Genomic DNA, 25,860 nt, shown 5'->3' on the forward strand with positions numbered 1-25,860 from the left:
CTAAGAGCAAGAGGCTGTTGTACTGCAGGCCTGCAACCCCCATTACATCCCTTTCAAGCCAACTGCTTTAAATTACAGCACACTAGAGAGGGAGAGGCGGCGTCATCATTTAGACAGACAAAGCTATCTCTTTGAGTCCACTCAAGTTTGTCGACGTATTCATGTGACCTTTGCGTCAAAACCAGACGTGAGTGGGCGACAGAAGAGGTGGGCCGTGCAGTCAGCTGGCTTGCCCGTCCACCTGCATCTTTATCAGCAGGAGGAGCAGAAAAGTCAACACACATGCAGGCGGACACACATATAATGGCCTCATTGTGAGATAGGGAGAATGCCAAAGCTACAGTAAACATGCCCAACCTCAAAGACACACGGATCGCCTTACACTCCTCCAATCAGAGACAAAGGCGCTCTTTATTTTTCTCTTTACAAACCTCTGGATGAAACCTCAGGCATCTGCAGAGCAAAGAAGCACTACCTGAACTTCCAAATCACTGTCTCCCGATGTTTCTCGCCCAGCCCCTCTTTCTGTCTCACTCTCAGCAGCCGCTCACCTCATTCGCTCCATCGAAGGGACAGACGCAGACAAAACACATTATCTGCAACATGCACCAGTGACACAGATAAAAGCTCTCAGACTGGCTTGATTCTATCTGGATGACACAGTGAGATTGACAGGAATAAGCCTCAGTATAAACTTCACAGTCAGTCTACTCAGACAAAACCCCAGAGTAAATAGTGCACTAAAACCAACATAATCCAAACAAATAATGCTGTCCTGAGCTCAATTATACAAAGATTATGTGCTGCAAAACTTTTCAAAAGTGTAATCTTGAAGAGGTTTTAAATGGCAACATCTTTGGTGGTTATTGCTGTGGTGTTTTTCCACTGCACACACCAGAAATGCCTTATTTATAATCTGTGTGGCCACTACTGCAATTACTTTTTCCTTAGTTTTGTTGTAATTTGAGGTTCAGTTAGGTGGCACGCTTTAGTTCCACTGAAAAGGCCACAGTGGTTTTAGTCAATATACCAGTCACAGTCACTGATCGCTCCGTCAAGCTTTGGAGTCCTCCACATGTTGAAGCATTTGTAATTTTGAGGGTCATGTCCTTTTTTGTTTATCTTTCCGAAACCAAAAACACACACTGATTCTAATGTTAGATGCTAATGTTAGCATGCCCGGCTAACGAGATTAGCACCTATTGTAACCAAGCCTTGCTTCCAAGGCCAAGAGTTAGCATATAATTAGCTAACTAAGTTATTTTGTGGGGCATATAGCAACCGTAGCAAAGGGTGGTAGTGGCAGTCAAGTGAGTCACTAGGTTTCCATCCAAATTTTAACAGAATTTTGAGAAAATCTGCTAAAGGAAATGCGAATTAATGCATGTTTACATCCACTACTGTTGTTACAAATTTAGGGGTTGGTTTGTTGAGATAATCTGGTAGCGCTAATTCTCCAGTCACGTGCCATTAAACCAATCCAGAAGAAGAGGCGCAACAAGAAGACATAAATAAAATTATTACAAGTGCCCCAGGAACAGCGTTTGACCTTATCTTGGAAAAATGCAGCAAAGAAAAGCTAGAAAATTACTCCTTTTGCATTAGAGTCAATGAAACCCATCCATGAAAGTGTCGGACCTCAGTTACAGCGAGTCTTATCCTGCACTTTTATTGGCCAGCTGCGTTTTCGGTGCGTGGCTCAGTGAAGGTCCAATTGCTAACCTGTGGGGCTGTACAGTAGTATCACCACAAAGGTACTGGCTTCAAAATAGTCTACAGTGACAATATAATTGAATGTAAATCAAAACATAACATATTTTCTCTACAGTTGAAGTGGTTCATAGTAAAGCTTGATTAATGCTTGGATGGTTGACAGCTGTCTCTCCACAAAAAATAATTGTGACTGAAGAGGTTTTCACAGGGTACTGTCACAGTCACAAACATATTTTTACATCTTTTAACAAGATTGGCAAAAGAACTAAAATAATACCTTAATTTATGCCATCCATCTACATAACTGTTTGTCAATCAGGGACCTAGACACCTTTCTCATGGCAGAATTACTTGTGAAACACAGGTGTAACTAAAATGATGAACAATAATGGCAACAATCCATTTAGGGTTCACTGACAGGGCGCTGGTAGGCTAAATCTCTGGCATGATTTTCTGGAACATCTCAATGGAACAGATCCATCGGTAACGTTAGCTGCAGCTGTGTTTTTCCTGCTGTGGCAAGTCAAAATGTGAGAGAGAGATCCATAACAGCCAGAAAAGGCTAACTCTGTGATAACTCAACATGATTTACTATCTTTCTCTAACTTTCATCAGCAAATAAATGAGATGCAAAACTTTGTAGAGAAACACAATTCTGAGTGAGTGTTGAGCAACCAAGCATAAATCAAGTTTAGGATTTAATGAAATTATGATGCCTCTAGTGTTCAGTTCTGCCACAGTCAGCAAAACACTACTGCTGTATAATGGTTTCTAGTTCTGGATTGTAACCGATTTACATAATCTGACGTGAATTAATAATGAGGTGATAGACAACAAGACTATAAACTTGATAACATGGCACTCAAAATTTGCTCTGTCTGTAATCACTTCAACTGATACAACTGATACAACAACTGTAATCACTTCAACTGATGCATTCAAGCATGCGTTTCCTTTTCAGAGTTCACCCTGAAAATTCACAAAGTCGGCCAATAGAAACACGGACGGAGCGTGTCGCATCAGTGTGGAGAAGACTACAAACTGCAGCATTGTTCAATATCTATTTATAATCTGCACCGGTACTGTGACTTCACATCATTTTGCACGGTTGAGTGTGGAGAACTAACTTGTACGATGGATGAAAAGGTTTGTTTTAAATCCTTAGCAGTCGTGGTGAAGTACATACAGTTACATACACAATAACAAGGTTAAAATGCTGGTGTTCAACATTTTTGACCATATTCACCATCTCCACTAGCATGTTAGCATGCTAATAATTGCTAATGGGCACTAAACACAAAATAGACCTGAGGCTGATGGGAATGTCAGTAATGTTGCAGGTATTTGGTCATAAACTAAAGTACCGGACAAACTGATAGTTTGACCTGATGATGGTCAGTGGATTGCCAAGGTTCTTAGCATACTTTGTCTGGGAACCATAATACACAATTTCATGGCAATCCTTCTAATAGTTGTTAAGATATTTCAGTCTGGACTAAAGTGGTGGACTTACTGACCAAACGCATTGCAGTGACTACAGTCACATTGCTAGCATGGCTTAAACTTGACAAAGCTTGAAATTAAAGCTGCAACTATTTTGACAATCGATCAATAATCGATCAGTGGTTACTTTTCGAGCAAAATTGCCAAAAGTTCACAGGTTCCAGCTTCTGTGAGGATTCTCAGCTTTTCTTTTTCTTATATGATAATAAACTGATTCTCCTTGGGCTTTGGAGTGTTGGTCGGCCCAAATAAGAATTTAAGAATTAGTGACTCACATTTTTCCCATTTTAAAAGACCAAACGACCAATCAAACCAAATAATTGGAAGATGAATTTATAATGGTAATTGTTGAAACCTAGGTAAAATGCTGGAGGGTCATATTTTTTTATGTCTGCAAAGAATGTCCAGTGAAATTCAAACCACCTTTGGAGGTTTCTGTCATGATCCTGTCTGTGTGTCTTGTTGGGGAGTCTGGGTTTTGGTTCCATGTCTTTGTTCCTAGTCCTGTGCCTTACTTCATGTCTTAGTATTTGCTTCTAGTTCTTTCTCTGCATCATTTTGGTTTAGTCTGCTCTGTACTCTGTGTTCTAGTTCTGTGTTCTCGTTTAGGTTTTGTCTGTTATGATCCCTGTGTTATAGTTGGTCGGTGTTTGTCTGTTTACATGGGTTTCTGTTATTGTCTGAAGTTAGATTCCTGTCTGGTATTTTGTAAGATGTGTTCTGTCTGTGTTGGTTATTTATTTTGCTCCATGTCTGCCAGTCAAGTGTTCCGTCTGTTCCCCCAGTTATCACTCTGCCTGCCTGCCTTGTTAACCTTGATCTCTGACACCTGTGTTGCTCCCGCCCTGCTCGTTAGTCCCTGTGTATATATGCCTGGTGTTTCTGTTAAGTCTTTGTCTGGTCATTGCAGTGTTTGTAGCTATTCCTGCGCTGTCTTGTGTGTTGCCCTCTGCCTGTTCATTTGGATTACTTGTTTTGTTTGGACTAAAACCATAAAAAAACATATAAACCACTGAACTGAACCTGTCAGCCTTGTGTCCTGCATTTGGGTCCTCCAACCTGCTCAACCCCTAACAACTGTGACAGTTTCATTCAATCACAAATTATATGATACACAAACTGTATACCGTATTCACTGCAGAGCTCTATTCAATTGAATGGGTTTTTTTTTTTTATCAGCTATAACTTTGCCACATTTTCCCAGAGGGGGTAAAGCTGCACTTTTTGACACATTCATTTTTAAAAGGGACACCACCGATGTTACACATGAAGTTCAATTTACTCCTCATGAGAAATACTAAACGGCCAGGGCAAATAGTTGAGCAGTGTCTTCTGAGGCTCTGGACAAGCTTTCCCAAGAATGACTAACGCAGATGATGTCAGGGAGGGTTTAAATAAGGAGCCCTTGAGTTGGAAATTTAGGATTGGGGTTTTTTTTGGCGCTTGACCCACACAAGGGTGTAAAAATCCGGGTATCTCGGCCTCTGCTGCTTCAATTTTGACCTTGCTTTTAAAATCTGTCTCTCGTCAGTTTTTGGAGCTGCGATTCTGATTTGCTGGAGTACAGGCAGCTGCCCCCTCAATCATGAAACTCATAGTGGAATTAATGCTGAAACCCACTAAACATGCCACCTGTGCCATGTTTTTCCATTAATTTATTAATGCAGACACCAACACAACACATGTCAGAGAAAAGATACAGAGAACCACACGTCTGAAGATGTTCAGAGTCTTAACAACTGTGACAGCAGAAAGAATATCTGCTGACTGCAGCTAGCCCCAACTGCTCCTAGTCACACCATCAGAAGGAAGCACGAGATGGTTATCAGTTTGGATGTAGGCGGTGTGTTTTAACCATGCATGGAGCTGTGAAGTGACTGCTCCAATCACGGAGCAGAGCCCAGCAGCTCTGTTGAAAGGCAGGAATGTATGTCACCACTTTTCCGTAAGCTACAGCTGAGCTCCCTGCATGTCTTTCAGGAAACCTATCCCCTGCCATATATTATCAAATTGTTTTTTAAAGAAAAAATGAAATGTCTTCCATGGAGCTGTTGCGTCCAATATAAACTATCCTCAAAGCGTATCCATAAATGCTCCGGCTCTACTAATGATTTGCAATGATTCATCTTAAAAGGCAGCTGCAGGTTGAGAAAGATTTCATCAAGGCACCCATCTTGGATGGGATGTGTTTTACCGTGCAGCTCTTTGAAAACGTTCATCACGTCTCTCAAATTAAAGGCTGCAGATGGAAGGCACATACCAGTCCTGATGCCTAGTTGATGGCTATCAACCAAAACAGGAAGGACTTTGTGCATTCTACAAACAGATTCAACTAACAAGAGTCCTGCTAACATGTACTGTGTGTCTATCCAATGCACGGTACATCTCATGGTACACTTGGCTGGCTGAGGAAAGTAAACAAAGGGGACAAGGAAGGAGAGTATTGGGAGACGGACTAACCTATCATTGTCTTCGTCTTCTTTGGTCCTTACTTGCATTAAATTAACTTGCACTTAAACTTGCCTTACACCAGTGGTTTGGAGAGCAACCTTTACAGTAATAATTTCAGTCACTATCTAACGCAATGGTGAAAACAATGGCGATTGACCCAATGGGTTGTTGGTAGTCTTCCTGGGGTTCACACAAATTGGCCATTATTCCCCTGGAGACTTGCCTTAGTCTTAGGCCCCATCCACACGACCGCGCTTTCGTTTTAAAATGGAGACCTTTTGCTACGTTAGCACCTCCCGTCCAGACTAAAACAGCAAAAATGAAGACCAAAAACGGAAAAGTTTGAAAATGCTGCCGCGTTTTTTCTCTTAAAACTCCAGGGTAGGGGACTTTAGAAACGCTGACGCAGACGCTCATGTTTGGCTCTCTGATTGGGGCTCATAAGTCATGCAAAGCAGAAACACAATGCTACTGACAGAGTTTTTGATTTGGTATTTTTATTAAAATATTTTGTACCTAGCAAATAACACTTACAGCCTACACTTGTACTCTGCATGTTGCTGTTTACTTTGCGACGACTCCCAGTGTGTTTTCTGTGTCACTTTTAACTCCCGCGTTACATTCAGTAACAGTTCCAGCTCGTTATTGGTCCATGACAAAAAAAATTGGTGTGTCTTTATAGTATTTCTTTATTCTTTTGCCACGGAATAGACCATGTTTACACCTGCACGTTAATGTGAACAGCCACTAGATGTGCAGTTTCAGTCGTTTTAATATAGACGATCAACTCTGGTACGCAGCTAAAATGCTGGTTTGGACGGAGAGTGTATTCGAGTAGTGTGGATGGGGCCTTAACCATAACCACTATATGACGAACCCTATTTTAACCAAAAGCCACCTCTAAAGTTAAATAGGACAGGCTTTTGTTCCGAAATTGGAGGTGAGTCCCCACCATATTTCTGTGTGAACATATTTTTTGTCCTTGGTGTGTGAGTACTACACACTGTGTTTAGTGTACTACACTGACCTGCAGCTCCTTGCTCTTCCTCTGCAGTCCAATGTTGAGGGCCTCTTCTGCTTCCAGTTTGGAGCTGGTACTGCTGATCTCCAGGTCCCTCCTTCAGAGAGAAACGGATATTAAACAATACATTAATTTTACCGCTGGCAAAAAGTCAGTTTGTAAGTCAAGTTCAACTAGCCTAATCCAAATTACATAACAATGAATTTTAACTGAGTATAGAATTAAAATGTATTTATATGTGACCCAAGGAAGATATGTAGACAACCTTCACTGTAGGCTTTGATTTATAGTATTATTTATTTATTTTACAAACGATATAATATAAAGAGAAATACACTGATCTTAAATAGATCATGCTCTACCTATATTTCATTGTTCAATCCTTTGGGAGATAAAGTCTGCAAATACAATATCCAGCATACTTCTCCTGTGTTATTCATCACTGTTACCACCTCTCTCTGGCAGTCACCCTAGAACCTAAGTGATGTACTGCTATTGGGTAATCTCATTTGTCATTTCTCTGTGTCCTTTTGTTCACTGATTTTACATCAGCATGTAGAAGACTGCCTTTAGCGACTGCATCCTCTTCGATTGACTATTACTGGTGGTTCTTTCAAATCCATGGATATTGCTGGCTCTGATGATAATATGTGCCAGTGTTTTTTAATTTATCAAACCCAGTTTATTGCAGTTGGTGTAGGTAGTACCAAACACGATGGAGTGTTTTTCTGTGGGGAATTCTTTTGTAATAATTCATTAAGGCCATATGATAGGCTTCCTCCACACAATCATTTGGACAACCCTGTTCTACAAACCTTTGTTTTCATAAAATCCTCTGAGGAGTCCGAAATTCTGACATCTTGGTAGACCTTGTTTTAAGGGTGTAGGGTGATAGCTGTTTGCAAGCAGTAATGTGTTTCCGTCTTTCCTGTATTAAGTAGTGCATAGTGTACCAGACTTCTTCTCAACCCACATATCCAGGATGTGGACTATAAAAAGCATATTCTATAGTGATTTTTAAGTTGGGATTCTATTCTTTTTCATTAGGTTCAATTCTTGTCAGCTCTTTTAATTCATCCATCGTCCCCTTCATTTACAAAAAAGATTCCGTCTTTCCTTCAGCCTTTCCTTCCCATAGTCGTTCCAGTTTATTAAGCCTGTCAAATCTCCAAAACTGTGGCAGAACTGGCAAAAAGACATGGAATATGTAACATTGCTGGTTTTATGGAGCTGTTAAGGAAGTAATGACTTTACCTAAATGTTGTGTAATGGGTATTAAGACGTGACAGGACTCTTATGGAAAGAGCCACAATGCTTGTGTGATATTTAGCAAATGGTGTGTGAGAGGTGGCGGTGTCACAACTGGAGAACAACAGGGATAGTTCCCACTTACAGTATCTTACAGGCTGCTGCCACCCGTAGCCATGTTTCTGTCATGCGAATTTTAAGTGGACTTTTGAAACGTCGCAAAAAAAAAAAAGGAAATGCGAAAGCGGTGCGTTTCCATCAGCTGGTCTGGAGCGAATAAACCAGGCTACGGCAAGCTAGTTATGTCAGTAATTTCCAAAAAGTGTTTCCATCTCCCAATTAGCGCAATAACTCTTATCGACAAAGGCAAAAACCACCTCAAGCGAGCGTAAAACCGTTTTTCCAAATTTTTTCTTGAAAAATTCGCTTGTTTGTTTCCATCAACCTTTTCTAATGCGATACTTCAAAATGCACATTAAAAAAAAAAATGTTTATGGAAATACAGCTAGTGATTGAATACAAAATATTTTTTTAATACTGCCTTTATGTGATACAGCAAGACTTGCAAGGTGCTTTGATGTATGCCATTTCTTTCTCTCTTTAATTCTATGTAATGCACAGAATTAGCTTTTTTCCACAATCAATTATTCATTACACCTTATTTCTGTTCTATATAGGCTAAGCAACAAGTTCTTTGATCAAAACATGACGCCAACAAAGCTTCATTGAGTCAAACTGAGTGACAGATTTCATATTATCTTCCAATATGAACAGTTTGGAAAACACAGCACCTTAGTAACAAGGTGAGTCACTCACTTCATTAGTGTTCACAGTTAAAGAGGGTCACGCAATTATTGATGCCAAAGAGAACAAGTTTTAACTTCATAAAGGTGATATTAATGCTTAGTGATCTGTGTGTGTGTGTGTGTGTGTGTGTGTGTGTGTGTGTGTGTGTGTGTGTGTGTGTGTGTGTGAAAGTTGGTTCTTGTCTTCACCTAATTGTTGCTGCAAGGTGAAGTACAGTGAATTATTCCATTCACTCTGGTATTACTGAGGGCAGATGGCAACATGTTGGGATGTTAGGGAATGCCTGGGGGTGTTGAGGGGGTGGGGTAGTGGAGATAACTGGACTGTGGAGCAGGTTTATTACATATTATAGCCTCACAGTCCAAGCTCTTCTGCTCCAGTACAGGAGCATCATATCAAAATGTCAAGAACTTTTTTGAAGTCCATCAGTTTGTCTCTTTACTGGAGTTAATAGATCACAGCTGCTCACTTACTATCTAGCATTACAGACAGTAGAGTAAATCTCATTTTGCTGTGTTTGTGTATTCCTGATTTGTTTTTGTAGGCTGATATAAATGTTTATGAGGTAACTTGAAAGCCCATTTCAGTTGGCTTGAATGTATCCTTTCTGAAAATGTTTGTGTTGATGTTTTTCCATTATGATCACCGACTGGAGGGTAAGATTTACTCGTCTTTTTTCAAGTTAGAGAATTCCACAGAATAATAATGATTTGATCTTCAAATAGAAAAATACAAATTCTGTAACATGGCTCAGTAAACTAAACACAAATCTGTTATGGAAACTGCCACCTTTTTCCAGGAAAAACACCTAAAACATCATAACCCAAAATGAATCAGGAATTACTCCTCAACCTTTAGCCTATGTGCATAGTTCTTCAATCCAAAACATTGAAATATTGATAAAAACAGTGAATATTCATCAACTTGAGAACGGAACACAGTGGGGGGCATCAATCAATCCGGATTGAGCAGACCTTTCCTTGATGGATGTCTATGTAGCTAATACGGGTCGGCCACCAGAAAACAGCAAAAGTAAGTCAACGGTTCTAAAGATAGCGTGCTGCCTCCGGCACTGGGGGCGTGCTCAGGTGGTCTACAGCCATGCTAGTAGCTCTGTGAGGCTGAATACTAATGTTAACATGCGAACATGCTAACAGTAATTATGCTCCCCGGTAAAATGACCATACTAACATGTTGATGTTTGGCAATGTTTGCCATTTTTACCATCTTAGTTCAGTGCAGTAGCGCTCAAACTGATGATAATAGCATCTCTTTGACCTTTTGATTAGGTCTTCCAGTGCACTCCTATTCTTCTCCATCTCTCCCAGACTCTCATGTGTGGATCTGCTATCACCCTCCAGCTTCCTCCTGCTCTTCTCCAGTTCACAACGCTGGCGACACTCCTGCTCCAGCCGGTACTCCAACTGAACGCAAACAACGTCACAGGCAGGACAAGACATAAACACAATGATCACGGTGTAATACAGCTGTAAAGGGTATAGCTGAAAGTGGGGTTTAACTGTTTTGACGGCTAAAGCTGCTACCAATATTATAATATAACTATAATTGTTGGGGGCAAAATATTTTATGCCGGTAATCTGTTGTATTGACCATTTATTAAATTTTTATACACAAACTTACGTGGATTCAGTGTTTCCCCAGATTTGCCAAGGCACATTGGCTAACAGGGTTACAATTAAGTCTAATAACCTTAAGTTTCCATTCCTCATATTACTGTCAAATAGTTGGTTCATGACATTAATATATCTACAGTATAAATGTGTGCAACATGTGTTTCTTTTGGATGTTACACCAATTGTTAGTCCAATTCTGGCCTTTAATTAAACATCATATGGTCCAGTATGGTCAGTATAGTCTCCCTCTGATATGTGGTGTGGAAGTTTAATCAATTGCTTATTTATTGTAGAATGTATCCATTATATATTGGCCATGTGCTCCCACACTACCGGCTGGCAACGCTCAGTCTGCCTGTTCTGCCCAGCAACAACATGCTTCAGGTCTTGGCCAATCAGAAGACAGTGGGCTTTGAGAGGGGGGCCTTAAAGAGACAGGAGCATCTACAGCTTGTTTCAGACAGAGGCTGAAATGAAGGCCTACATGAAGAATCAGTATAAGAAAATGTTTTTTGAATCATGCAAAGCTTCCATACAGGAGTCACAGAACTACAATATAGGACTGGAAAAGCAGTATAATAGGTCTCCTTTAAAGCTGCACTAATCAACATTTTTATATTAACGATGAATCAAATGACTGGATGTATTTAAATTTGCTGGCTTGTTATGACAAATAAATGAATTATCATTCAACTATGCAGTTCCACTAACATCTATAGAGCGTTTTGTTGTCTTTCAGATAATGTTTCTGCATTTACATCCCACAACTTCAGTGTTTTTGATCAGTCCCAACACTCTCAGCATTGTTTCCAACCACAGAGCTAGATTTTTAGTTTCCTACCCAAAAATTCTCACCCCCTCCCTTCAGGCCTCTCTTCAAAGCCGCTCCCCCAAAACACACTTTCATGCACAGTGGGTGTACCAGCAGAGTGTATGCAGGTACGCCAGCCATTTCATTCAGGGGAAATGTTTTGTAAAGAGAATTTCAACAAATAACAAAGGAAATAAACTGCCTACCCCAGATTTCAGTTAATTTAAATCTGCATTAATAGATGTATTTGCCACTAATTGGCACAACAAGCTGAAAAATCAACACTGATATACAGCATCATGACCATTTAAAATTAATCAATCAACATGTTAGCAAACTGTACTCATCCAGCAATCATGAGGCAACATTAGCATTTTTTGGGACTTTCTAGTCACCTGATAAATGTAAGTTCAATTTAACTGCTAAATAATTTTCACCAGCTAGTTTCTAACTGTCTGTCAGCTGTTTGGTGCTGCTGTTGTGTACAGTGGGTTTATCAAAGTGTTTGTTGCTCAAAACAGCTGTCTGCTGTGGCTGGAGACGAAGTTGATGAGAGCAGTTTGACTGAACCGAAACAGTAAAGTTACGGGCTGTAAAACCAAAACAACATAGAGCTGAACAAAGGCAACATAGAACTGCAGATTTGGATGATAATTCTCTGTGGGGGGCTCAGGGGAGCCTCCCCTGTCACATTACACTGTTATACACTATAGTACTCTGTTGTTTGTTAACAAAAAAATATTAATTAGTGCAGCATTAAGTTGAGATAAATTAAGCGCAGCAGTGTTTAGTGGCATAATGCCACTTTACATTTGGCAAATGGAGTTATTGGATGTGTCAAATTGAAAACATATCAAATATTCCCAAATACTCCCAAAACTAAACTGACTTTGATAGATACTGTATTTAAGGTAAAAATAGAAAAAGAAATATAGTGTGTGTGTGTGTGTGTGTGTGTGTGTGTGTGTGTGTGTGTGTGTATATATAATGAGCAATACAGTAAATATACAGAAAATGAACTTACATCTTCAGCTTGCATCTGTAGCTTGGTTTTCTCTTTGGTCAGCAGGTTCACCTTCTCCTCTTCGCTCTGCAGGTCTTCAATGGCCTGCTGTTGGGGTGAAACAAGATTTCTGAGCATGGGCTGCACATGTGTCCCTAAATCACTGATCCTCTGTAGCATTGCCTCACATCCATCTGTCAGCCACATTGGTGCGTGGAAAGATAAGAGTTGTTTGGTTGCTCAGAAAATGTCAGAAGTCATCACCCGTTTGATCTGATTGATCAGAGATTTTCTCTCTTTCCTTCCATCAACTGGGAACAAAATAGTGTTGAGACATTAAACTCACTGACTCCTTGCCTGAACTCACTGAATCAGCTCTTGTAATGCTAAGTCGGTTTCTCTTTGTATTCCAGACTAAATCCATAACCTAACACATGTTCAACAAATAGTAATGAGATAATGAGGCATTATGCTGAACTGCTCCCACAGATTGCACAATAATGCAGAGTGCTACTGTTGGACAAACCATCTGGGAGAAATTAGCGACCAGGACCTCTAGCTGCCATAGAAGATGATGAGGTTGTTGAGGGCAGAGATTTCTTTAGATTCCAAAGTTTCTGCTCTTTTCAAAGAAGAGAGTGCTGTGTGTCTGATGCGGAGCACATTTATCATGAGTGCCACGTTTGGCAGGTCCACAGGCCATATGCTTCTATTTTCCTAAAGTTATGTTTCATTCCCAGTCAAGCAGCAAGTGAGGTATCTCTCTCTCCTCTGAGAAATGGGACACGGCTATCGATTACACTAATAAACAATCACATATAAAGCCAAACAGCATGACATGCTGTGTAAGCATTTGTGTGGTTTACAGCTCACATGAGCATGACATAAATCTTAATGAAAGCTGACTATATGGTATACATTACAGTAGTACAGTAGTAGATCGTCAAAGTTCATGACTTTGGAAACAGTAAATATAGTAATGGGTGGGGATGGAGCAGTGTATAAGACACATGATAAGATGACTTTGGTGTGAGAGACCCGGGTTCAAGTCCCCGTTGTTGCACATTCACCGTTCACCCTGAGCAAGAAACTTTTTTGAGGGGATAAAAGCATCAGCTAAATGAATAAATGTAAAACAAAAATTTAAATACTGCTACTTATAGCGGTTTCCAGAACTTTCAAACACATCTCGCTGTCTGCATCAGTGGATAGTTTGCTCTGTTGTCCTGGATATCTACATTAAGTATGGAACTCCAAAATTAATTACTTAGGTCACATGATGACAACCAAGCAAAATCTATCTGCTGAGGAGACGCAGTTGAAAGCGGCATAAAAAGCTAGTAAGTAGACAATGCGTAATACCTTGGGTAATAATACTTTTAAACTAATTTTGGAGTCATTAAAGATAACTGTCATTTTAGGTTTATGGAACTCAACACATCTAATGTAGCTAGCTATTTTTATGTAAGTTTTTCACAGCCGACAACCTTGTTTGTGTATGTTATAATATCTCAATATTAGATGCGCCATATCACATATCACAATAGCACATTGATATACTGTGCAAGTTTGAATGAATGAAATTTGTGATCACTAGCAGCACTCATGTTTTTAAGAGGAGGGCACCAAAATATGTTTTTAAAATCTGCTTTGCATATGTGTTATGAGGACAGAAATGCATTAATATTATTTTTTAAATAATCCTTGCATTGTCATCAGGGTAATCTCAACCTGGACTTGTAGACTACAAATTTCTGGTCTATGTTACAAAATAAAGGCGTGGAGTTTGAAAGTCTCCGATTGCTTGCATAACTGGATGTTATATCTCGACTGAAAGTCAGGCTGCTTCTTTTAAAGAGGTGGTATTATGCTTTTTGCCTTTTCCCCTCTCCTTTATTGAGTCACATACTTTTTTTGTGCATGTAATAGGTTTGCAAAGTGGAAAAAGTCCAGCCCAAAGGGAGTTCCCATCTCCCACAGAAAACTCTGCTCTGAACTGAGCTTGAAAATAGCTTGCTTGTAGTCCAGACGCTTCCCTTTGATTCCTGTGACGTCACAGGGATGAAAGCTAAATGCGCCTCATATAACGCTCGCCTAGTCCGACACGCCCTCAAAAACACCGGTGGAAAAACACTGGGCTGCAGCACACAGCTCTCCTCTCCCTTCCAAACACTAGCTACCCTCCAGGCAGTCAGTGTACAAAAAGTTGTTACTGTGATGTAGAGACAGAGCTCAGTTAAAACTTTATGGATGAAAGATACTTTTGTTACAGATTAATAACTCACTCTGAAACTCTTGCTCCAGTCCATGTTGCTAAGCTGGTAAGGGGAACATATACACCTGAACCGAAGCCATGTTTACTGGCTTCTCACTGACCCGCCCTCCTCTGCTTCTGATTGGCTAGTAGTCCTTAACTAGGAACTGCGCATGTGCAACTCCCAACAAAGATCATGTAGAGGCAAAATGTATCACTCCACAGCTAAAACAAAGCGTTCAACACACTGGGTGAAAAGAGGAGCTGCAGCAATGTGCAGTATGACAAAAATGAAACCATGTAAACCTATTCTGGTACAACCCCTAAATAATATTTTGAATCTGAAAATATGCATAATACCACCTCTTTAACACTGTTTCGCTGCATACTGAACAGCAATATCCTACCCATATCCTGATCACTCACTGTACTCTCACCTGGCTCAGCTCCACCAGATGATCTTTCTCTTTCTGGAGCTTCTGCAGCGCCTCCTCCTTCTGAAAAAGCTGTTCTGACAGCCTCCTAACCTCACTGTCTGATGACTAGAAAGAGAGAGAAAGAAAGAGAGAGAGGTCATAAACAGTAATCCACTTTAAAGAATTCATAAATTCTGTGACTTTCTGTCACAATAGATAATGCATATATTCTGAATCCCCAAGCCAATCATGCTAAGTAACATCTCTCCGCATTTAGCATCTAGTTCATATCTACCTCTGCCTTCTTTCTGTGGTTCCTAATGTTTTCCTCTTGGGCAAGCAGCCATGATGGCTTGTGAATACAGCAGTTTCAATATGCAGGCTCTGACTTTGCAGCCACGCCGTAAAACAATTATCTCCTTTCATGACAGAAACAGATGTCATTATTTTGCCTCTCTCTTATGGACATCAAAGCTTTATTTGCATGCGGAATCCTGGCTTGCAATGAAGACATGAGGACCTAATGAGAGAAGGGTGATAGTTTAAAATCTGTAGGCACATTGGACTGCAAATGTGAGCTAGCACACTGGGGTAGATATACGGTGGTGTCAATTTCTATGCCTATTCAGAAAGGACAACAAAGATCTGTTTTGCAATCAAGAACAGACAGGTGAGCTGATTCCGCTTTAAACTGTAGTTTTTTGAATCAGACACATCATGTCCGGTCATAATGACAGTTATGACAGCATACCACAAATATTAGACACCGTCACGTCATTTTTTTCAAAGCCTTGTGTCAACTCTGCAATCAAACAGGTCTGGTCATGTTGCATCCATTGTAGTGGAGTCCTCCCACAGTTCTTTCTTACAGTATCTTTACCACCTGGGAGACCAGTTAGCCAAGAAGACCTTATATCACATAGCTAGATGATCATCTTCTTAACATTGTGACCCAGATCAAATTAATCAGTGTGAATTTGCAGAGGCTAAATCAACACCACTTACAGCTCCTCTTCCCTCTTCGCATGCAGTGCTGTGTGAGTACAGTACATCCATGTGGCATTCCTGAGCACAGATAGCATCGTAATCCTTTAATACACCTCAGTGAAACAGATAAAGGGGTTTGGTGAGGGGCTGTAATGGCGATGTCAGAGCAGCCTCAGCTTGTGAGTGTCTACACAGAAGACAGGGCGCTTCATCATGGATCAGGGCAAAATTCCATGGTTCAAGATGGAATCATAAGCTGGAAGGCATTTAACTTTGACCTGAAAATTTAACGTATGACACAGAAATCAGTCAAACTAAGAAAGACTCTATAACATGTAAGCCTTTATGGTTAGACCTACTTTCTGATAGATAACGTTGTATTTGTATCTCAGGTTCGAAGAGCTCTGTACATTATATGTGACTGAGTCCAATGCTAGTTACTTTATGGGACAAAATTGACTGTTCTACAAAATCTACATTAAACATTGTTTAATTGAGTAATGTCTGCAGGTATTCCTTTTAGGCTGCATACAGAGAACGATGATTTTTCCCTAAAACTAACCAAACTGTATCCGTTTTGAGGCGTATCATGTAGTAGGTGTGTTCTGTATTACTGTGCACCCGCAGATAGACATGTGCATAGAGCCCCAACAACCTTCCCCAATAAGGCAGGGCAGCCTGTGTGTAGCCTGTGAGGCAAATCCACTCACTGCAGCTCATTAAGCTTGTTGTTTCAAATTCATGGTTCTCACTAAAGGCGACTCATATTAGTAGCAGCTATCTGGTCACTCTCCCTCTGTATGAAGGGTATCGTCAGTTCCAGGAGACTATCCTGTGAAGATCACACAATGTTCTACCTGTTTATCCTGCTCAGCCACAGTCAGGGCACTCTCCAGTTCATCCAGGTCTCTTCTGAGGCTGCTGCAGTTGGCCTCCAGTCTGTCCCTGTGAAGGGCGAGCTGGGCTGAGCAGGCTTCCTCCTCCTCCAGACGGTCTGAGAGGCCTGACAGCTGCCGCTCCAGCTCACGCCGGGCCTTCTCCAGCTGGACACAGTGCTGCTCAGACGCCTGGGCAGTCTCCTGCTCCTGGAGGGTAAGAAACACGGAGAGAATGCCAGTGTTGTATTACATACAGTTATCACATACAGTGATTTAGGGTTTTTTTCCCCCCAAAATGTTTTCATACATTTTTCTTCATCCAGTTTTATTGCTGTATTTTTAATTATTAAAATTATTGCACTTTTTAACCATTTTTGTGTAAATATGAAATTACTCACATGTGTAATGTGTATAACTTCAGGAATAATTTAAGTTAACATGCTAAACATAAGCTCTTATTGGAATTTGAAGAAAAATGGTTTAAGAATATTTTGTTAAAGCCTAAGTAAAGACATATATGCATATCAAACAGAAGTTTAGTCCTGAATTATATATTACATCTCGTTTATCTAGAAGCCAGAGATCCTTAGTTGCACAATTGAGAGTTGGGATTCTGCCTCTGGCCACTGAGGTTGGCCGATTCAAAAACATTCCAGAGGAAAACAAATTGTGTGAGTTGTGTGAACTGGGTGAAGTGGAAAGTGAATCCCATTTCCTTTTGTACTGTACACATTATGATGACTTGGGAGAATCAATGTTTCTGGAAGTTATGTGACAAATCCCTGAAATATTTTGGTATACTGATGACTTAAAATTGCAATGCCTTTTTAACTATGATGTATTTAAGTTTGCAAACTTTGTCTCAGAGGCTTGGAAAAGATGGCAAGCAAGTTTGTTAAACTAGATTTAATTTTTTTTTTTGTATGGAATATGTGTATGTGTCGGTGTATATAGGGGTGAATATGGGTGCATATGTGTATGCATACATATATGTATCTATATATATATAGTGTGTGTGTGTGTGTGTGTGTGTGTGTGTATGTATATTATTATTATTATTATTATTATTATTACTATTACTCCTCTTCTGTTTGGTATGACAACGTATTTGATGTACTCTGAACCTGGCTATACTGTATATTAATTTTGGTGTCTAGAAAGCACGTGCAGGCTTGGACGTAATTATACACATGACACAATTATAAAACACCATTCAAAACTTCATTCATTGTAATATTTAGCTTTTATGCATTTTTAAGCCCTCAAACTAAAACACTCATATTGCATTTCACTGAAATGACTGTAATTCACGTTTTGCATTAACGTAATAATATCTCTGCTGCAACAGAAATATTAGGATTGTTTAGTTCCATCCCAACATGACTATAGAAAAAGTGTAAATATACTGTAGTTTTGTTGGGGAGATTAACTAGTTAACAAGACTGAGGTCAAACGAGGTAAGTAAAAGTGGAGAGAATTAGTGAAAGGCTAAGGGATAAAACACGAAGATGAAGGGATTAGCTGAATAAAAGCAGCTGAAGCAAAGGCAGATAATTAGTTCATACAAAGATGATCTTACCACAGGTTATGCCACAAGATGAAACTTATCCTCCCTCAAGTCAGAAGAAACTTCCCTGTGTTCATTTGCAGCTGCCTTAATATAGCACAGCTGAAAAGCTGACACAGTGACGTACAGTGCTGACTTGATAAGCAAGTTCTACCGAACACCAGATCACTTAGTCAACAGCTATCCATAACAGGAGTGAGAAGACTTGATTGTGAGAGCCTGCTCTGGTTACTGTTACTTTCTTATGGACCAGTCCTCGTGGGCAAGGCATTTGGAACGAACTAATAGCATACCCAAATATCTGGGCATTTGTGAAATGATCAGGCGACCACATTTCCATCTGTATTTATTTCCATAAAAGTACTTGGTTTGAGCTCTTACCCTGCCTTTTCTGAAACCTCCTCACACAATTTTCTTCCTCATGTTATTTGCACCGTTAACACATTTCACCTAGTGATAATTGAACAGGTGTTAGCAGGTCTGACAAGAAGACAAAATCAATCACTCATATACACAAAAATGTGCACGTCACACACACATACACACACATACACACCTAAGTCCACACAGGTTGGTGTTGAACAAACACTTCTCAGGGGCAGTGCTGCTATGGAAAATCTTGCCCATGTCCAAAGTCCCTCTCATTCACTATTCCTTACTTAGGAGAATTAAATAATTTCCTCTGTAGTAAGTAGTAAAGTAGTAGTAGTTTTTTTGCACCATTTCTGACAAGTGTAGTAGCAGTAAGAGTCACGCGAATCATTGCATTTTCACTTAAAAGAACTGTATATGCAATGCACACAGTTTTGTTGTTCCATTATGAAGAATTATTCAGGACATTGTACATTAACTACATTTTACACTTAGAAATCGGACACTTGAATAAAATTACAGAAAGATACATAGTGCACAAATTTGGAGTGATTGCACACAGCCTGAATGAGACTGAAAACCAGTTATGGAAGTTTTGTTAGTTAAAAATACACAGTACAATATCATATAAAAAAATAATACAATATAAATGTTGTTATTTCTATAAGCACTGCCAAATGCAGTAACCTATAGCATTGGTTTGTGAACAACTTGTGGAATACAAGAGAAGAACAACAGACCTTTTCCAGTGCAGACATTTTGAGATGTCAGTGCAGGAAAATGCCATCAGTAACACCATTTTAGGTGTTTCAAGGCCCTGGTGTACATGCTTCCTCACTGGCATCGATTACTGCAATGCCTGTCTGGCTTGGAGCCATCCTAAATGTTTTTAAATGCACCTTTACATTTGCTGTTGCTATAAAAGAAGGACACTATAAAAACATCTATTCACATTAGCGTTGCCTGGAGGTCTGTGATTATTATAATTAATTTTGATGTTTTGCTCAGTATGCAAATGACTACCTTATATCCAGCATTGTTTTTATTGGTCTATCAGATGTTTTCCTTGTTTATTTCCTTTAGGGTTAGCAAACAAGTAATCTAAAACTGACAGGGACAGTACAATGGTGTAGCAGCCAATTACTTTGGTTGAAGCTTTGTTGAGGCAGGCTAGTTAGCCTGTTCATGCAAATTGATCATTTGGCTGTCACACATAGCCAGGACAAATTGGCCTGGCTAACGTTTCAGATTTACATTATTTATGTTAACTTAGCTACCTGCCCACCTTGCGATAATGGATGTCATTGGCATAAAGTAGTGTAAAAAGTCCTTGCTATTCATATTTTGACTAGGGATTTCAACCTAGCAAACATTTCTGCTCAAGCGTTTGCCACTTTGGTTCCACCCATTTGCCTTTTTCACAGAAGATATTTTGACATTTTAGTAAGAAAAACACAGGTGTTAAATGAATGATGGCTGAATTCAGTTTAACAGCTTAGGTTTCGGGGTCCTGTCACACTGTCATGGTTCACTGTGATACTTACTTACCCTAATCTCAATTCAAATTATCTTTGGTAAAAAAAAAAAAGAGTGGTTTAGCTCTACCAGTACAATTTGCTTTTCTTTCAGAACTATTTTGCTTCTAAGACATATATAAGACCAACCAACAAGAGTTACCCACAGCTGCTAATCTGTGCTCCAGTGTGGTGCTATAGCTATCCCAATCCAGTTCTTCAGGTTCGGGTTCTGGTCCAGCATCTGCATGGTTTCCATTTGCCTCCTCAGAGTCATCAGAGAGGGAGTGGCAAGGCCAACGGCGCCTTGTAGACATCATCTTGATACTTCCCCCAGTCTAAACACTCTCTTTTGCTTTGCAGACTTCACCTGTTTGGCAGTGTAGCAACTTGCCCGCCTGTTCTGACAGTGTTTCCGTGCTGCAGCAAAGATGCTTATTCAGTTTTCTGTCTGTTTCTTTGCTCGGAGTACAGCTGTTCTCGTTGTTCCAGGTGGGTTTCAGCAGGAGGAACAGTACTTATTCACTCACTAATGGTGCTGCAGTCTGTGATCTCCCAGCAGGTCTTCTCTCTAGCAACACATTAGTCGCTCTGTTCACCTTTCGTTTGCCTTCCTTGTCTTTTTCTCAATCCTCTCTGTGAGCCTTTTCTTTTTTTTTCTTCCCTCTCTTGCTCTTTCTCTCCTTTCAATCAACCATTCATCTATGTTTCATTTTAGGGTGTGCTGGTATACGCCGGTGAAATCCAAACATTCCTCTGTACGTACTTCCAGCCTGCCCACAGCCAGCTGCTTCTACTTGTAACCCTATGTAGGTAGCCACTGCTCGGTCCACTCATAGATTCTGACAACCTTCACTCCTGCCTGCTTGCCTCATTGTAGTCTCTTCCCCCAGAAACAGGTGTCTCTTCCCACTTTCGGGGAATCCAAAGGTGTCCCACAGGGATAGCGGTTGGTGTAGGATGTCAGATCAGGATAAAAGGCTTAAACGTTGTGCCACAGAAACGCAGCCCTCAGCTGTACCATCAAAGCCACACCACAGAAAGACAAGAAAACAAGGGTAGTATTCCAGAGTCAAAGATGCCTTTTCTGCTCAGTCTACGTTATAATTGACATGAATGTCTTGTGCGCCCACGCCCACATCGTCCCCCCACAATGCCACGGCATTCATCTTAGCAAGAACAACGAGGCTTTTTGTGCTTTAGATTCGAGCGTGGATGTTTTTCTTGAATGAAGTCACAAAAGACTAGATAAAGCACATCTAGAGTTAAAATTAAGCAGGGTCGCAGAAGCGGATGATGAATAAGGTAGGTAATCCCATAGGAAATCTCACCATTGCCTTAACAAATAGGGGAGAAAAAAAATTAGCAATATATTAGACATTCATCATCAACTTTCACTTTCAATACTAGAACATGTTGAGAAGAACAATTTATAAATTGAGGAATGAAAAAATTTATAATAACTTGAATGTTAAAGTTCATTCTTGACCTTGGAAATAGTAGTTGGTAGTAATAATAATGAAATCTTGGCTGTTCTTCTTGACCTTGGAAACTTGGAAACTGCAGTGAAAAAGCACTTTCTCAACTCAAGGCTTTTCCTAGGCTTTCAACCACATCACATGAAAAAATCTAGGAAGTGGACTTTTAATTAAGTTTTGGTTGAACTGTATAATCCAGCTGTATAATTATAATTATTGTTTGATGACCAGTAGCATTGCTACACCAAAAAAATGTAAACTATGTACTGTAAGAAATAAGTAGGAAATATGTGGAAAATACTGTACAACCATAAAGAGTTACTGTGAAGGAAGAAAACCTTTAGGTAATGGATGTGCAAAATGCATAGAACCATGCATTTGTACTTTACAACATTTATGGCAAAAATGTACAATGATGTGAAAATCTGAAAAGTTTTGTATACAAATTACTCATAACAACGAGACAAATTCATTCAGCACATTCATTGTACAGCATATGATAGCAATAGTGATTCTTACTCTAAACCAAAGGTTGTGGAAAAACAACTAAACTACACACTGCTAGAACAACAGTGAATCTAAAACTGCCCAAAAGTGGACACAGTTATATGAGCTAGGATAAGCACTCTGCCAATGCCACTGAGCTGTGGAGGACATCCAGTCACCAAAAACACAGGATTTCTGAGTATTCAGATTGTTTTATTTTGACATTGTGGTCTGGGTTCTTGTGCTGAGGGGCAGCACAGAGAGATCTGTAACTCCCACTTGAGCTGGAGAGGCAAGAGACACTGAGCTCGCCCAGACTGGTTCTCCAGACACGATTCATGTCCAACACCAACACTGTCATATCTGACAAGAAGGCTGCCAGTGATTCAGATGTCGGACTAATTTAAATGTATCACATTTTCATCATACCACCTCTAAGGCTTGAAACCAAGAAAAATTATAACAGAAGACCAGTTTCATGTTTACACTGCTGTTCTTAAATCTCATTCATTCATTCATTCACCAAGAGGTCTGAATTGCAGGTGATACTGATTAGAGCGTTACAAGGTAAAGTAAGGACATGGTAACTGAAGATGAAAGCATCACAGGAAAGCCCTCTGGGTACACAGATGATGTTTGACTATGTTTGGCTGCTTCCTGCTACAGTAAATGCAACCCATATTCTAAGAGTCCAAGTACCTCCATAAGGTAGAAAGTCTGGCATTCAATTGCCAGCTGCCTTTTAACTTCCTAAAGGCAAGATTAGTGATAACACCGGAGGGAAGAGGAGGCTGAGGGTTCAGCTACCGGGTGTTTTTAAAGATCATGGAGTCTTGTAAAAAAACAAGAGTCTACAGCATTTGAGCTAAATGCTAATGCTCACAGTGACAATAATAAAACATGCTGACTTTTAGTATGTTCACTATCTTTATCTAGGGACTTAGCTTGCCTACATTTGCTAGCAATAAACACAAAGTACAGATGAGGCTGATGGGAATGTGACTAGTTATTAGTGCAGCAAGTGTCAAGTTGCCTTGGTATACACTGGATCTGGACCATAATAGTAATTGTGTGTGTTTACTAATAATAATAATAATACATTTTATTTATAACGCACTTTTCATCAAAAGATCTCAAAGTGCTACAGGTTAGAAAAAAACAATCTTTTTAGACAAAAAGAATACAGAGCAGGCTAACATTATGTGCAATGGTTATTTGGGTATTTATGGTTCATTATCCTTCTAAAATATAAAGTCGTAGGCAGCATTAAGCTTTTAACTTGTGAAATCACTGTGTGTATTGTCTGACTCTGGTACATGAACAGGTCGCCCTTGTAAAAGAGATAACGGATCTCAAAGAGTCTTATCTGGTTAAATATGGGTTGAATAAAACAACAAATCTGGTGAGCCTAGAAGCATGTGGTAACTTTGGTATTCTTTGGCATATGGGCAGTAGCTTGACAAGGACAGGAATTGTTTAGGGCAGCCACATAACACTATGTGACCATAAACTTCAAAATTTCTTTCTGCAGTCATTCCAACAGTTTTTGAGATGTTTCCGGCTGCAATAAAGTGTTGGGCTCACCGAACATTACCGTCCCTACAGTCGTACTGCTATCATGGCTAAAAACAAGATCGAGATTGAGATCATCAACACACTACGTATCTGAGCAAGGAACTTTCTTCACAATGTGGTGGTTTGGAACTGAAGCCATCAAGGAATTGGAGACAGCTGGCCACTGTCTCTAGGTAGCATAAAAAACAACCCATCCTGGTAGTCTGTGGGCTTCCTCTCCTCTGGCACCACGCCATGTTACGTTGATTTGCTGTATAGTTTATTTTGCATTTTCTTAGTGTACCTGGCATCAATTTTCACTGGAAGCTTCATTTGTTAGAATTTACATTTTAGTAATCTAAATTAGTCTTAGTGTTAAATAGTAGAAAGTTCCTTTCTTCTAGTTAATCCCTCACATGTGCTTTCCTCTTTTTCTACGCTGGGCCATAACACAGAAAAAAACAAGCTCAAAGCAGAGCACAGAGAGAGAGTATAAAAAGTTTAGAGAATTTAAACGTCAGATATAGCTGTCCGTAGCTTCCTAATTTCCCATGCAGGCAATCTGACTGTCTCTACATAACTTCTCGGGCTAGACTTTCACCCGAAGCTCACCTCAAAGTGTATCTCTCCTGACCAATTTGTTAATACATTCAATTGCTTCCTTCCCCTCACCCTTGAACATCAAGTCATCCCTCCATTCCCTAGCATCTCTTCACCCTCCTCTCTCCTACCCCATCTCCACCCCAATTCATCTCTCCCTGCCAGTCTTTTGTCCCACAGTTTGCCTTGGGCCCCAGAAACTCAGCCAGTCCAGACTAAAAGTTTTTCCACACGCAGAGCTGGAGCATCTGGATAGCTCTGCAGTAAAGCTCCACATTTATTTCCCATTAGCAGTAATTGAGGGGTAAATAGTGGACCTTTCTCTGTTTATATACATTTGTACCAAAGATTGTTGGAACAACAGTGGAAGCAACTCTTTTCTTTTCCTCCTTTTCTTTCAGTAGTAATCCTCAAATTTCTCATTTAGTTCATTTAGTCTGTCTTTTTATTGGTGTTTTTGCAATGTAGGCTACTTCGGAATATAGATCCTCTGAAAAGAGTTGGTGGTACTGTCACATCTCTTTCCTCTGGTTTTTCCTTGGTGGCACTTTTTAGCAAAGCTAGCGGCGTGTCTAGGGATAGTAATGTCGGTTGGTCAGCTTACCACTTTGATCCAGGTGGAAATATCTTCACAACTTTCACGACCTGGGAAATTCGGTATAGACATGCATGTCCTCCTCCGGATGATTTGTAATAACTTCTGGTGCCATCATCAGGTCAAAATTTGAATTTGTCTAATATCTTTGGTTTATAGCCAAATGCCTGCAAAACTAATGCCATTCCTTTTAGCCTCAGCTGCACTTCTGTTTGTGTTGCCTTACTTATGTAAGCATTTAGCACAAAGCACTGTTGTGCCTAAGTACTTCACAAAGTCACTAGCACTGATATAAACACAGGGCCTATGTTTTTGTTTTTGAGTGGTTTGCAATGGGAGCACCGCATAGCCTTTTGACACTATGCTACAAACAGCAGGAGAGTGACGAGAAATGAATACTGCTGGTCTCTATCCATGTCTGTATCAGCAATCCATTCTCATCCCAGGGCGTCACATATGGACGCTTTGTCAAGACCCCTTGACGTTGCTTTTTAGCGCCCTGAGTACCTTTTTCAGCGACATTTTTGTACATGTGAGGCTCCGTGGTCAAGTTTGCAAGAATAAATATGCAACAGACTTTAAAAACAAAACTAGTGGTTAACGATGTGAAACAGCACAAGGTTAACATTGTAAAACGTTGTAGTTTGGTCCTCCAACGAACGCCGCCTGGCTCTGCCATCCCTACACACAAAGCAGTCCCAGCTATTCTCATCTGTGACACCACGATGGTGGAACGAGCTCCCACACGCCATCATAGCAGGGGCGTCCCTCTCTAACTTCAAGAAGCTCTTGAAAACTCATCTCTTCCAAGAACACTTCCTCTTATAACACCTCTAACTCCTAACCTCTAACATGCACTTCCTGTGCTCTTCTTCTATCCCCTACAATGATCTTGTATTGATTGCACTATTTGTTAACTCTTACTTCCTTCCCTAGGTATTTACCCCATTGATGTGATATGTACTATG

At 40.1% G+C, this 25,860-nt stretch overlaps 1 protein-coding gene across 1 annotated transcript in view; it reads right to left on the reverse strand.

Annotated features, from left to right (window-relative positions):
* Positions 1-25,860, reverse strand: part of LOC123983452 (myosin-16) — a 59,729-nt gene that overhangs the window by 20,840 nt on the left and 13,029 nt on the right. The window contains exons 3-7 of the mRNA XM_046069709.1: positions 16,706-16,933; positions 14,883-14,987; positions 12,213-12,299; positions 10,022-10,167; positions 6,695-6,785 (exon numbers count right to left, since the gene is read on the reverse strand). Coding sequence (XP_045925665.1) covers positions 6,695-6,785; positions 10,022-10,167; positions 12,213-12,299; positions 14,883-14,987; positions 16,706-16,933 — 657 coding nt within the window. The remainder of the gene's footprint in view (positions 1-6,694; positions 6,786-10,021; positions 10,168-12,212; positions 12,300-14,882; positions 14,988-16,705; positions 16,934-25,860) is intronic.

Source organism: Micropterus dolomieu, linkage group LG14 (assembly GCF_021292245.1).
Source record: "Micropterus dolomieu isolate WLL.071019.BEF.003 ecotype Adirondacks linkage group LG14, ASM2129224v1, whole genome shotgun sequence".
NCBI lineage: Eukaryota > Metazoa > Chordata > Actinopteri > Centrarchiformes > Centrarchidae > Micropterus > Micropterus dolomieu.